The 15,124-nt window shown below is 44.1% G+C and overlaps 1 protein-coding gene across 4 annotated transcripts in view; it reads right to left on the bottom strand.

The window, feature by feature from the left end:
* DENND5B (DENN domain containing 5B) overlaps positions 1–3,773 on the bottom strand; it is a 221,050-nt gene extending 217,277 nt beyond the window's left edge. Inside the window, exon 1 of one of the 4 annotated variants that reach the window (XM_061417469.1) lies at positions 3,322–3,773. In XM_061417469.1, coding sequence (XP_061273453.1) covers positions 3,322–3,448 — 127 coding nt within the window. In that variant the 5' untranslated portion in view covers positions 3,449–3,773. The remainder of the gene's footprint in view (positions 1–3,321) is intronic. The other 3 variants (XM_061417470.1, XM_061417471.1, XM_061417472.1) reach the window with 3 other exon arrangements.
* Positions 3,774–15,124: the final 11,351 nt, after the last annotated feature.

Here is a 15,124-nt window from a genome sequence, read left to right as displayed (position 1 = left end):
CACTTCCATAAAATCTCTAGGACCTCCATATTTTAAATTTATATATGTTCAAATTACTTTCAGTTGTTAAAAGACCTATATGCGATGAAAGACGTCTTCTCCATTGTTGGTAAAGCAAAGCTTTACCGAAGGAGTGTCTAAAAGCAAGGTAAAGCCCAGATCACTTTATTACAAGATCTCATTTCTCATAAGATCTCAGTCTATTTAACTGTTACTTCATCATATGGTTCGTGTCCTTCATTTGATAACAATGACCCACCACCTGCAAAGTGTAAGTTCTAGGAATATGTATATGTTAAGAACAAGTCTATAAAGTAACTGGTTTATGTTTAACAGAAGTCAATTAAGATCTTCTACAGGTGGGGTGACAACTTGCTAAGAAACAGTAGGATAAAAATAGATCAGTTCCAGAAAAGTAAAATAGAAACCTAACTATCATTAACTCTGAAATTAATGCAGCAAAACAGAAACAACCTTGTGACTAATTTGCTTAACTCACCAGCCTTGTTTCCTGATCCCTAAATGTAGCTCTGTGGAAAAAGTTAAGAAGTTGGTAGTTGGGTTCATGATACTACATTCTCTTGTTTTCCTCTTGTCACACTAGCCGCATTTCTTAAACTCCTTGGTTGTTTCCACCTCATCTTTCTCCCCTCAGAATGTTGCAATATCCCCAGGACTCAATCCTCAAACCTCTTCTCTTTTCTATCTACATCCACTCCCTGGGTGACACCTAACTTCAAGGCTTTCAACTTACACCTAAAAATAAAGTTAGGGGCCCTGACAGATGTCTTGCCTACTTGGTATTTCTATCTGAATGTCTAATGGGCACCTCAAATTTAGTATGCCCAAAGCTAAACTAATCTTCTCCAGCCAGCTTCTCCATCAGTCTTCCAATTTCAGTAAACAGGTGCTTGTAATTGTTTAGAGAGAAAATCTTGGGAGTCCTTTCTTTTTTATCATTTTCTTTTATTATGAATACCATACTCAATTCATCACCAAGTTCTGCTGGCTCTACCTTCAAAATATACTCAGCTTCTAACCACATAACTTGATCCCACCCCCAACAACTTTTGCCTCAAAGAGTGAAAAAGAGCCTCCTAACTGGTCTGCCTCTATCTTGCCCTTGATATAGTCTAGTCAACATGGCAGCCATAGCCAACTTTTTAGAAGGTAGATCATATCTCATTACATTGCTCAAAGCCTAGCGATATGGTTTCCCATCTATAAGTCTAACAGTCTATGAAGCCCTACTTCTTCTCAATGATGACAGCTACTACACTCCTTACTCAGTATTGGCCTCCTTGCTGTTACCACAAAACTAGGAACTCTTCCACCTCAGGTCTTTGCACATGCTGTCTCCTCTGCCTACAATGCTGTACCCTGGGACAATACACATGGCCAGCTTCCTCTCCTCCTTGAGGGTTCTTTTCAAACATTACCTTATCAGCAAGGCCTTCCCTAACCATCTTATTTAAAATCAATCCAACCCTACAAATTCCATCATTCTGTTGGCACTGCCCTACTCTCATCTCCCAGATGTATTTTTCCTCACAGCACTTAATAACCTCTGACAAAACTACATATGTTTATTATTTCTTTACACTATAATGTAAGCTCTATGATGGCAGTGATTTTTTTGACTGCTTTGATTACAGCTGAGCCCAGTGCCTAGAACACAATCTACACCTAAAGGCTTTCAAAACTACTTACTGAATGAATGCATTAAAATGTTTTTTTCCTGTTTTGTTAAAGCCATTTGCACTATGCCCAAAGAGACTCAGGTGACACTTAAAGGTGTTCTTCTAGCTTTACTAGGCATACAGACTTGATGAAGAAAAAAATACAGGCTTTTTCCAGTCATCAGTAGCCACTGACGGAAGGTCTCCAAGTGACTCAGTGTCATAAATGTTTAGGGAAATGTTTAGGGGGAAAGGGATTCTAGAAATCTAAAATAACCCTTCACCAATCCTGAAAGAGGAATCTCTCCAAACATTTCTTTTTTCTAACTCTGTAACCCTTAACAAAGCCATTCCTAATACGTACATGAAGAAAGGACAGGAATATATAGTTACACATAGCCTGGTACTCATCTCTCTTTTCATATAAAAATTTTAAGTAAAATTATTCATAGCTTTTGTTGAAAAGGTTTTGCTGTGAAACTGACTTAAGATATTCATTTAGCCAAGAGCTGAGTTGGTGGGTATTGTTCTAAAGGCTGAACAGTTCTGTTTACTACTGTTTATTATTTAATACATTCTTCACAGTCACCCCCTCCCCGCCAAAAAAGGAAAAGAAACACACACACACACTGGTGCAATCAAGAATGCTATGTCCAAAAAAGCTGTTCTGAAAGGCTATGACCTAAGTGTCTAACACTGACACAGATAAAGTTCAAGCGGTAGATGTCACTTGTCTCACACGTACAAAAAAAAAAAAATCGAGATTCAGAACCCAAGAAGGCAAGCAGAAACAGGCGTGAAAAATGAAATCAGTCGTTTCTCCCCAGGCTCCTCCTGACACTGCGCACACACCCCTGCCCCCTCCACCACCAGCCTTTAACAGCCCCCTTTCCAGCGTCTGCTCCCCAGCTCAGCCCCGCACTGCGCCATCAAATAATGAGTCAAGAGGACGCACGATGCCCCTCCGGGAAAACCCAGGCAGCAACACTCGGTGCACCCAACTGAGTGGAAATGTCTAACTACTTAAACTCAGAACCCTATAGGCGGTATCAACAAAGCATCGTCCTAAGTCCCCAGGTTCAAAGATCTTCGCCAGCCCCCGCGATACTGCCAAATCGACAGGATTCCAAAAGGTGACTCCACCGTCAGCGCAGAACCCGAGGCCGGAGGCGGCGCAGACCGCGAACACTCAAGGATGAAGTCCAATCAGCCTCCCGCCCGGCGCTCGCCCCGCGGGCCGCCGCCGCCTGGGTGGACTCCCGCCCCGCGGCCCCGCGGCCTCCGACGCCCCCTCCCCGAAGGGTCGGGGCGCCGCGTCACGTGCAGAGGCTAAAACTTCGAGGTCCGGGCTGAGGGTGGGGGGCGGGAGCACAGCGAGGCCGGGAGTTAACGCGCCCGGTGACTCACCGGCCGCCTCCGCCGGCAGCTGCGGGCGAGGGGGCCGGCTTGCGGGCGCCCGCGGGCTCAGCAGAGCACCCTGCACGCGGAATAAATAACAATGTCATTAAATCGCTGCCCGAGAGCCTGGCCGGCCAGCGAGCGAGCGCCGCCGGGAACTGACTTTGTCTGGAGCCGGCACCCCGCCTCCCGCGCGTCCCCCGCGTCCCTGAGGGGACCCCGCGCTGCCGCAGCCCGGCCTTACCCGCCAGCTCGTCCGGCTCCAGCCCGCTGTCCGCGTCGATCCCGCACAGCACGAAGTAGTGCGCAAAGCGGCAGGCGGCCGGGGAGGAGCCCGAGGCCGGGCCGGGCGCCGCGCCGCTCCCGCTCATCCCGGCCGCGCTGCTCCTGTCGCCGCCGTCGCCTGAGAGGACTCGCTGCTGAGGCTGCCGCTCGGGCTTCGGTCTCCGCGCGCCCGCCCTAGGGCGATCCGGGCGAGCCCATGGCCGCGCAGCCGCCGCTCGTTAGCGCAGCCTCGCTCCTCGCTCGGCGCCGGGGAAGCGGCCTCGAGCTCGTGCCCGGTCGGTCCCGCTCCCGGTGCCCGGCGGGGGAGGGGCACGCGGGGGGAGTGTCGCCGTGAGAGGCCCGCGTCGCCGCAGCTGCGCTCGCGAGCTGGGAGCCTCGCCGTCTGGCGCCCGCCGGTCAGCTGAGCGGCGCTCTGGCGGTGGGAGCGCGGGGAGGGCGGGGGCGCGGAGGGGAGGGCGCGCTCGCGAAGGGCGGGAGCGCGCTTCTCGGCAGTACGTGCGCGCGCGTCCAGCGGGCTCGGAAGGGAGCGCCGGATGCTGGCGGGATTCGTGCCAGCCTGGCGGCCGGGGCTGAGGCGCAAGGGCGACCCCACACACGCGCCTCCGGCTGCCAACAAGAGGCAAAGCCGCAGAGGGGATGCTTCCTATCCTGAATTTTTAAAAAAGAAATGCAGCTTGGGGAAAGGTTAACGGCTGCTCCGAAATCATTTCCCACAACGATCTGGACCATCAACATATTTTAAACTGACAAGTGCGGATGTCCATCTTATTTTAAGATCATAGTCCTTGAATCCTTCCACCAGCGCTCAACCCCGCTCACAAGCCATCCTTCCTCACCGAATTGGTGCCTACTCAATGGCACAAAGAAAACAGAAAACCCACTCAATATCCACAAAGCTTTAAGACCTACAATGACCACAATTACCAACTTCCCCTAGCCGACCCATTCCGTAATTTATCCAGACATTTTCCAGGTCAGTGTGATGTAGTCAAGGCGCTCCAGTTCCCCAGCTCTGTACTCATTTGAACTTATCTGCTCTTCCAGCAGGTACAATCGGCGGCTGATAAGGCAAAAGGAATTAAACCCTGAACTCTTCTCTTCACAAGGCTATGGCTTTCTTACCCTGCTCTTTCCTCTGACTTACCACTCTTCACAACGACATCACAGATCTACTCTTAATCCCTTGAAAAGTGACAACTAAATCCATACTATCTCCACATGGTCATCCCTTCCACACCACTTCGGCACTCTTTTTTAGGGATTTGGGTATAAGGTACGGGGTTGGGTGGGGGGAGCATGTGGGTGTGCATGGTGACATTTCCGGTAGACACTCTAGCAGATATTCCAGGGAGGTGGACTGAGATACCGAAGCTCAATTATTTGACTGGAAAATGTTCTCTGCAAGATATGTATGGAAGTTCAGTGGGCTTCCCAGGTGGCGCTAGTGGTAAAGAGCCCACCAGCCAATGTAGGAGACTAAGGGACAAGGGTTTGATCCCTGAGTCTGGAGATCCCCTGAGGAAGGGCACAGCAACCCACTCTGTAGCCTTGCCTGGAGAATCCCATGGACAGAGGAGCCTGGCGGGCTACAGTTCATCAGGTTGCAAAGAGTTGGAGTCTACTGAGCGACTGAACACTCACTCACTCTGGTGGCTCAGTGGTAAAGAACCTGCCTGCCAGTGCAGGAGACCCCAGAGACAAAAGCTCCATCCCTGGGTTGGGAAGATCCCTCACAGAAGGAAATAGCAACCCACTCCAGTATTCTTGCCTGGAAAATCTCATGGAAGAGCCTGATGTCCTGCGGTCCATGGAGCACACACACACATACCATCATGTACTGTGGCTTGTACCCTCACTTTTTCCTCGGGTTTGAAGTGTAAGAAGAAGAAAAAAATCAGAATGAGCCACAGCCTGGGTAATGCACCTTTAGCTCCTACTGCACCCTGCACTTTTCCTTCAAAACACTTTCAATGACCTTTTCTATGTCTGTCTGCTCAACTGGATTGTAAGCTCCACAGAGCAGGAGTCAGGATCCTGCTAGGTTCAGCCTGTTTCTACTTTTAGTGTCTAGCAGAACCCTGGTCCACCTAGCCCCTCAATTCATGTTTATTAAATGAATGAAAGAAGGGTGGTTATCTCGGTAGTAACAAGTTGTTGATGCTACTAGGAAAATACAGAAACTCTATCTGTGACATATTTATGAACATATGCTTATTTGCTATTATGAAATGATTGCTTTTTCTCATATAGACAGAACTGAAATATGTAAAACAATTCACTAATGAGGGGAGGATGTGTATGTTTCTCCTATCTTTGCGGTAGATCCTTACAGAATGTTTGTTTGATTCTAGATTAATAGAGGACAATAGAAAACTAATTCACTGTTTGAACTAGCCAAGGGATATGGTACTTTTGTTGATTTGAAAAGTAACTGACTTAAAAAATTTTTTTATTTGGCTGTGCTGGATCTTAGTTGTGCTATGTGGGATCTTTTAGTTGTGGCTAAAATCTTCCTAAAGCTTTCAATAGAATTATCACACGTTACAAGGTTAAAACTCTAATTTGAAAATACCTGGGTATGTTCCTAATTATCACTTCAGAGCAACACTGTGGTATATTCTGCATTAACTGCAATAAAGCAAAGTTGAAAGAATAACCAAGAGAGACTTCCCTAGTGGTACAGTATTTAAGAGTCCGCTGTGCAATGCGGAGGAAGCGGGTTCAAGTCCTGGTCAGGGAAGTAGGATCCCACATGCCTTGGAGCACTTAAGCCTGTGTGCCACAGCTAGAGAGTCTAAGACAACAGAAGATCCTGCATGATGAAGACCTCAGCAAAAAAAAAAAAAAAAGAATTAACTATACATCAATGCACATATGTTTTGCTCTAAAATGATGACTCAGAAATAAATTAGCTAAGTGAATAAAATGACTTAAATCTTTTTTTAAAAGGACATTTTTATTTATTTAATTTATTATTATTATTTTGTACTTTACAATATTGTATTGGTTTTGCCATACATTGACATGAATCTGCCACGGGAGTACATGTGTTCCCTATCCTGAACCCCCTTCCCACCTCCCTCCCCAACCCATCCCTCTGGGTCATCCCAGTGCACCAGCCCCAAGCACCCTGTATCATGCATCAAACCTGGACTGGTGATTCGTTTCACATGTGATAATTTACATGTTTCAATGCCATTCTCCTGTATCATCCTGCCCTTGCCCTCTCCCACAGAGTCCAAAGACTGTTCTATACACCTGTGTCTGTTTTGCTGTCTCGAATACAGGGTTATCATTACCATCTTTCTAAATTCCATATATATGTGTTAGTATACTGTATTGGTGTTTTTCTTTCTGGCTTACTTCACTCTGTATGATAGGCTCCAGTTTCATCCACCTCATTAGAACTGATTCAAATGTATTCTTTTTAATGGCTGAGTGATACTCCATTGTGTATATGTACCACTGCTTTCTTATCTATTCATCTGCTGATGGACATCTAGGTTGCTTCCATGTCCTGGCTATTATAAACAGTGCTGTGATGAACATTGGGGTACATGTGTCTCTTTCAATTCTGGTTTCCTCAGTGTGTATGCCCAGCAGTGGGATTGCTGGGTCGTACGGCAGTTCTATTTTCAGTTTTTTAAGGAATCTCCACACTGTTCTCTATAGTGGCTGTACTAGTTTGCATTCCCATCAACAGTGTAAGAGGGTTCCCTTTTCTCCACACCCTTGCCAGCATTTATTGCTTGTAGACTTTTGGATCGCAGCCACTCTGACTGGCGTGAAATGATACCTCATTTTGGTTTTGATTTGTATTTCTCTGATAATGAGTCATGTTAAGCATCTTTTCATATGTTTGTTAGCCATCTGTATGTCTTCTTTGGAGAAATGTCTATTTAGTTCATTGGCCCATTTTTTGATTGGGTTGTTTATTTTTCTGGAATTGAGCTGCAGAAGTTGCTTATAAAATGACGTAAATCTTACAAGGTATTTAAACTGTGTTGAGGAGGGGAGAGATCATATCTCTATTTCCATGCTAAGATAACCCTTGTTGGTACCATTCTTCCTTTCCACCATGTCATCTACACATATTCATAACCAAGAGAGACAGGATTGCTAAAGAAACTACTCAGAGCCCTACACATTCCTTGGACCACGCTTTACTAGTAGTCAGAGTCACTATATGTTATGCCAGGTTAGCAGTAATCAGTTAATTCTTCATTCCTGTGCCTCCTGCAGGCAGCAAACCCTGGCATGGCTGAACCTCTCCACACATAAGTCATCCCCTCCATTGGAGGTTTTACCAGAGAGTCCTTTAGGGATCATTGTTCAAATACTTACAGCATTGCCTTCCATTCTGCTGCTGTTCTGGCACATATGCTGCCCACCTGGAAACCTACAGTGGAGGCAACAATCTCATAGCACAAAACATGCCAAATAATCACAATTCCAACAAAAAATTCTCTTTTGTGGCAGAATTTTTTTGAGCAAAATTTTTCTTCTGCCAGCTAAAAAGGTTTCTGGGAAAATCTTACCACAATGAAAAATTATTTGGAAAATCAATAATCATATTCCCTCATCATTAGTTTCAGAAAAAGCATTAGTTTATGCCAGTAAGAGTTTGGTGGCAGAACTTCCCTGGTGGTCCAAAGATTGAGAATCCACATTCCAATGAAGGGACATGGGTTCGATCCCTGGTTGGGGAACTAAGATCCCCCATGCCTCAGGGCAAATTAGCCTGTATTCTGCAATTATTGAGCCCATGCAAGCTGGAGCCTGTGCTCCACAACACGAGAAGCCCAAGCACTGTAACCAGAAGTCCCATGCAAGGTACAACTAGAGAATGCCCTTGTACTGTAATGAAGATCCAATGCAACCAAAAAAAAAAAAAAAATAGAGTTTGGAAGCAAAACAGCCAACTCACAGTTTTGCATAAATCTGTTTCCACCTTAAATGACGGGTCTAAGATTATAAAAAAACTTTTGTCTAAGTCATTATGCTAATGATCTGAGAATATGAAACTAAATAAGACACAATCCCTCTTCTTCAGGAGTTTATAGTCTAGCAGGCAAGAAAATAGATGGGTAAACTTCATGACAAATAGACAGGAAAACAATGGAAACAGTGACAGACTTTATTTTCTTGGGCTCCAAAATCACTGCAGATGGTGACTGCAGCCATGAGATTAAAGGATGCTTGCTCCTTGGAAGAAAAACTATGGCCAACCTAGACAGCATATTGAAAAGCAGAGACTTTACTTTGCTGCCAAAGGTCCGTCTAGTCAAAGCTATAGTTTTTCCAGTAGTCATGTATGCATCTGAGGGTGGACCATAAAGAGGGCTGAGTGCTGAAGAATTGATGCTTTTGAACTGTGGTGTTGGAGAAGATTCTTGAGAATCCCTTGGACTGCAAGGAGATCAAACCAGTCAATCCTAAAGGAAATCAGTCCTGAATATTCATTGGAAGGACTGATGCTAAAGTTGAAACTCCAATATTTGGCCACCTGATGTGAAGAGCTAAGTCATTAGAAAAGACCCTGATGCTGGGAGAGGTTGAAGGCAGGAGGAGAAGGGAATGACAGAGGATTCGATGGTTGGATGGCATCACGGACTCAAGGGACGTAAGTTTGAGCAAGCTCCAGGAGATAGTGAAGGACAGAGAAGCCTGGCATGCTGCAGTCCATGGGGTTGCAAAGAGTTAGACACGACCGAGCAACTGAACAACAACAAGGAAGGAAAATATTTTTCAAAACTAATTCAAATACCATTAGAAATAGTAAAAAGTAAAATATTGTATATTCCACATGATACATTCTATAAATATGTGGGATATAGTGAACAGAAGTCAGATCTTATTAAGGAATCCAGTATGACACCATGAAAGCGGTCATATTTGAGATGGTCTTATAAGAGAAATAGGAGGTAGAACTGGGAGGGAACATTCAGGCACAGAAGAAATGACTGTATAGAGGACAGAAGTTCAGTTGGAGCCAGAGCATGAAGAGCCCTGAATGCCAAGCAGTAGGGGTGACTCACTTTCTTGGTTTTGCTGATACCTATCATTATACAGTGGAAGTGATAAATAGATTTAAGGGCCTAGATCTGATAGATAGAGTGCCTGATGAGCTATGGAATAAGGTTCATGACATTGTACAGGAGACAGGGATCAAGACCATCCCCATGGAAAAGAAATGCAAAAAAGCAAAATGGCTGTCTGGGGAGGCCTTACAAATAGCTGTGAAAAGAAGAGAAGCGAAAAGCAAACGAGAAAAGGAAAGATATAAACATCTGAATGCAGAGTTCCAAAGAATAGCAAGAAGAGATAAAAAAGCCTTCTTCAGCAATCAATGCAAAGAAATAGAGGAAAACAACAGAATGGGAAAGACTAGAGATCTCTTCAAGAAAATCAGAGATACCAGAGGAACATTTCATGCAAAGATGGGCTCGATAAAGGACAGAAATGGTATGGACCTAACAGAAGCAGAAGATATTAAGAAGAGATGGCAAGAATACACAGAAGAACTGTACAAAAAGATCTTCACAACCAAGATAATCACAATGGTGTGATCACTGACCTAGAGCCAGACATCCTGGAATGTGAAGTCAAGTGGGCCTTAGAAAGCATCACTATGGACAAAGCTAGTGGAGGTGATGGAATTCCAGTTGAGCTATTCCAAATCCTGAAAGATGATGCTGTGAAAGTGCTGCACTCAATATGCCAGCAAATTTGGAAAACTCAGCAGTGGCCACAGGACTGGAAAAGGTCAGTTTTCATTCCAATCCCAAAGAAAGGCAATGCCAAAGAATGCTCAAACTACTGCACAATTGCACTCATCTCACACGCTAGTAAAGTAATGCTCAAAATTCCCCAAGCCAGGCTTCAGCAATATGTGAACCATGAACTTCCTGATGTTCAAGCTGGTTTTAGAAAAGGCAGAGGAACCAGAGATCAAATTACCAACATCTGCTGGATCATAGAAAAAGCAAGAGAGTTCCAGAAAAACATCTATTTCTGCTTTATTGACTATGCCAAAGCCTTTGACTGTGTGGATCACAATAAACTGTGGAAAATTCTGAAAGAGATGGGAATACCAGAACACCTGATCTGCCTCTTGAGAAATCTGTATGCAGGTCAGGAAGCAACAGTTAGAACTGGACATGGAACAACAGACTGGTTCCAAATAGGAAAAGGAGTATGTCAAGGCTGTATATTGTCACCCTGTTTATTTAACCTATATGCAGAGTACATTATGAGAAATGCTGGACTGGAAGAAACACAAGCTGGAATCAAGATTGCTGGGAGAAATACCAATAACCTCAGATATGCAGATGATACCACCCTTATGGCAGAAAGTGAAGAGGAACTAAAAAGCCTCTTGATGAAGGTGAAAGTGGAGAGTGAAAAAGTTGGCTTAAAGCTCAACATTCAGAAAACGAAGATCATGGCATCCGGTCCCATCACTTCATGGGAAATAGATGGGGAAACAGTGGAAACAGTGGCAGACTTTATTTTTCTGGGCTCCAAAATCACTGCAGATGGTGACTGCAGCCATGAAATTAAAAGACGCTTACTCCTTGGAAAGAAAGTTATGACCAACCTAGATAGCATATTCGAAAGCAGAGACATTACTTTGCCAACAAAGGTCCGTCTAGTCAAGGCTATGGTTTTTCCAGTGGTCATGTATGGATGTGAGAGTTGGACTGTGAAGAAGGCTGAGCGCCGAAGAATTGATGCTTTTGAATTGTGGTGTTGGAGAAGACTCTTGAGAGTCCCTTGGACTGCAAGGAGAACCAACCAGTCAGTTCTAAAGGAGATCAGCCCTGGATTTCTTTGGAAGGAATGATGCTAAAGCTGAAACTCCAGAACTTTGGCCACCTCATGCGAAGAGTTGACTCATTGGAAAAGACTGATGCTGGGAGGGATTGGGGGCAAGAGGAGAAGGGGACGACAGAGGATGAGATGGCTGGATGGCATCGCTGACTTGATGGACGTGGGTCTCAGTGAACTCCAGGAGTTGGTGATGGACAGGGAGGCCTGGTGTGCTGCGATTCATGGGGTCGCAAAGAGTCGGACACGACTGAGTGACTGATCTGATCTGATCTGATCTCTGAAGAGCTCGGCTTAGCTAGCTTTGAATGAGTTTAACACAGAATATTTGAAATCAGCAAAGCTAGCTCCCTTATTTTACAAATAAAAATGTCTTAAGTTCCACGGAATTTTTGTGACTTACCCAAACACACACTGTCGGTGGTAGGACCGGGAACAAAACCAAAGACTGGACTGTAGACTATCTAAGGCCTTCTCAGCTCTGATGTCTGTGTGTATGTGTGCATACACACTCAGTCATGTCTGACTCTTTGCAACCCCATGGACTGTAGTCCGCCAGGCTCCTCTGTCCATGGAACTGTCCAAGCAAGAAAACTGGAGTGGGTTGCCATTCCCTTCTCCAGGGGATCTTCCAGACCCAGGGGTCGAATCTGTGTCTCCTGAGTCTCTTGCATTGGCAGGCCAATTCTTTACCACTGAGCCACCTGGGAAGCCCTCGATGTCTGTTAGTCCATGAAATCTCTCTACCTGAGTTGACTAATCTTTTCCCTCTGTGCTGCTTATGACTTCTTGTCATAGGTCCACTTCAGAATTTGATTATTTTTTCTTTTGTGATGGAACATTTTTCAAGCATACATAAAGACTAGAATAATGGACACCTGTATACCCACCACTTAGTTTTTAAAAAATTTTTGTTATGGTAAAGTCACATTATATAAAATATACTATTTTAACCATATTTAACAGTATAGTTGAGGGGCACTAAATACGTTCACATTGTTGTACCATCATCCTCCTGAATTTTTCATCTTCCTAAATTGAAACTCTGTCCCCATTGAACACCAACTACCCATTCTCCCTCCCCTGTCCCAACCTCCTGCCCCTACCATCTACCAGGGTACTTTATGATTCTATGAATTTGACTATTCTCCCATCACCCAGTTTGAATATTAACATTTTGCCATTTAATTGTTTTTTTACTGAAGTGCATGGGTGCTTAGTTGCTCAGTCATGTCCAGCTCTTTGTGACCCTGTGGATTATAGCCCACCAAGCTTCCCTGTCCATGGGATTCTTCAGGCAAGAACACTGGAGCGGGTTGCCATTTCCTCCTCCGTTTTACTGAAGTATTTGAAAGTAAATAAAGCACAAGATGAGTCAACATTTTGAGTATGTCTGTCCTATCTAAAGTTTCACATAAATGTTTCCTTACTTTCTCAGTGAAATATCTAGACCTTCTTTTCTGCCTTTACCTCACATAAAATACCCAACATTAGTTCCTTTTCATCATCTAGTCCTGTTCTTTCTCTTTTTTCCAATAATACTTTAGTAGATTTACGTGTAATTGTTTTCTCAGGACTGCCTCCTTCTGAGAACCTCCTTCCTTTCATTCCAACCAAATTGCTCTCTCAGGAGCTACAATGATATGATACAACATCACACACATGCGCACATGCGCGCGCGCGCACACACACACACACACTCCTCTCAGAAGAATTGATTGGTCTAGAAGAAGGCTTATGGCTCAAGTTGGGCCTATAAGCGATTCCCCATTGGTCTTGGACTTAGGGCCCAGAGAGTTGAGGTGGTCTCTCTGCAGATGGCCAGTGTTATAAGCTGAAAACCTCAGGAGAGACCAGTGGTCATATTTCTGTTATGTGAAGAAAAATAATCTGCAGCGAGAGAGAAGAATGAGACTGACACCCAGGACAGAGAGGACAAATGGAGCAAACATCCTCTACCGTTATGGTATATTTGACTTTTGTTTTGCCTAAGGTAATTTAAGTTGGGATTCTGCCACTTGCAGCCAAAAGAGCACATATTTAAGTGTGATTTGGCCTGGAGAATGTTGATAGGAAGAAATGGGCAAAACCCTCAGGCTACCCCAGGCTAAAAAGTATAAGGACTTGTCTATATATCCACTCAGCCCCTGATTCAGAAGATATGAAGAGAAGCTGTATTTCTGTATGTTTTAAAGATCTCTGCGTGCGTGCGCGCTAAGTCATTTCAGTCGTGTCCAACTGTGTGTGATCCTGTGGACCGCAGCCTGCAAGGCTCCTCTGTCCATGGGATTCTCCAGGCAAGAATACTGGAATGGGTTGCCATGCCCTCCTCCAGGGGATCTTCCCAACCCAGGGATCGAACCCGAGTCTCTTAACATCTCCCCACATTGGCAAGCAGATTCTTTACTGCTAGCACTACCTAGGAAGCCCTCAAGATCTCTATATAACCATAAAGACACAAACCTATAGAAACTAAGTGTACCTTATCTGTCTACTTCTTGAAACAATAGCAAACTATATTTAAAATATCATAAATTTATTTCCTCAATTGTTGATAGATTGCATTTTGTGTTCAGAAATCTTTCCCCAGGCCGTACCCTGACACAGCACACAGAAGGGAACATTTGAGACTGCAGAGCAGCTACGTTTAACCTAGTATTGCCATCCCATGTAAGTTCCAGGAGGAAAGAAAACAGCCAAATCTTCAATGCTTGCAACATTTAATTAGATTAGCTTCTTCCATCAGAGAAATGAGGACCATGAACATTAGATTTTGCTATCCCTCACCCATGAGAACAGTAAGCAATGGGTAAGGGAGAGGCCACGAGTGTTACAGTAGAAGAAGTCCCTCCTTATGGAAACATGAGGCAAGAGGAAAGGAAGTTCCTCCCTAAGGAGTGTTTGTTTAATCAGAATCCATTCCCCTCCCTTCATTGTGTAGCCTGGATGTTGTTTGGGTGGGATTGGCCTTACCACTAACTCTAGGGTAAGGCTTTGTGAACCTATGACCTTTTCAAGGGTTAATGATTTAGAGATGTACAATTGTCCTAAGCTGGTCTACTTAGTGTCAGGTTCAGAACCTTTGTTTGACAGTTGGAGAAAGGAGCACCATCTTCTCATCTTGGATGTTAGTAAGGAAAAATACAGAATTGCTGGCCCTATGGGGGAAAGCCAGACCAAGGATGAAGCCAACATACAGATCAGTGCAGAGAGTAGAGAAACTCTGAAAAGCAGATTGTATCGTGAACTCTGGGTCAAATCACACAAGAAGCCAGCTCAGTATCTGAAATTTATCAGTTAATGTGAGCCAATACATTCCTTTTAGTGTTTCAGCCAGTTTGAATTATTTTTCTTTTACTTGCAACTAAAAGTATGCCCCCTCAAATAAGGGGATTGATCTGTATATTCTAAACCTAAAAGGAAAGAATATGTAAGTCCATATTTTGGAGGAAAAAACAACCCAGCCTTATCTCTTCTCAAGGAGGTAACAATAAGCCACTAGAATCTCGGGCAGCTAGGGCAGGCTCCCCACTGAGAATCAGGGCCCATAGAATGAGGAAGAAATTGATAGTTTCTTTGGTTGGATGGATTCCTTGTCACAAAGCCAAGATTGAGAATATAAGAGTAGTGATTAAAATACAGATCTTCCATCAAAGTTTAGAACACTCCTACCTTTTGTTTCAACAGTTCTGCTTCTCAGAACCTCTGCTACAAAAACACACAAGTAAAGGATACTGTGTGCAATGATATTACCTGAAACATTGCTTATGATATTAAAAAAAAATGGAGACAATCTTATTTCTACCAAGAGGAAATGGTTATATAAATTATAGTATATTTATGTGGGGTAATGCTAAGAAAGAAGTTGCACTGATGGAAAAAAAAATTATCCACTATATGGTTGAATGGAAAATCAAGAAAGAAAATATGTA

The sequence above is a fragment of the Bos javanicus genome, chromosome 5 (assembly GCF_032452875.1).
Source record: "Bos javanicus breed banteng chromosome 5, ARS-OSU_banteng_1.0, whole genome shotgun sequence".
NCBI lineage: Eukaryota > Metazoa > Chordata > Mammalia > Artiodactyla > Bovidae > Bos > Bos javanicus.
The sequence above is the reverse complement of the archived record's forward strand: the minus strand, read 5'-3'. Positions and strand labels throughout refer to the sequence as shown.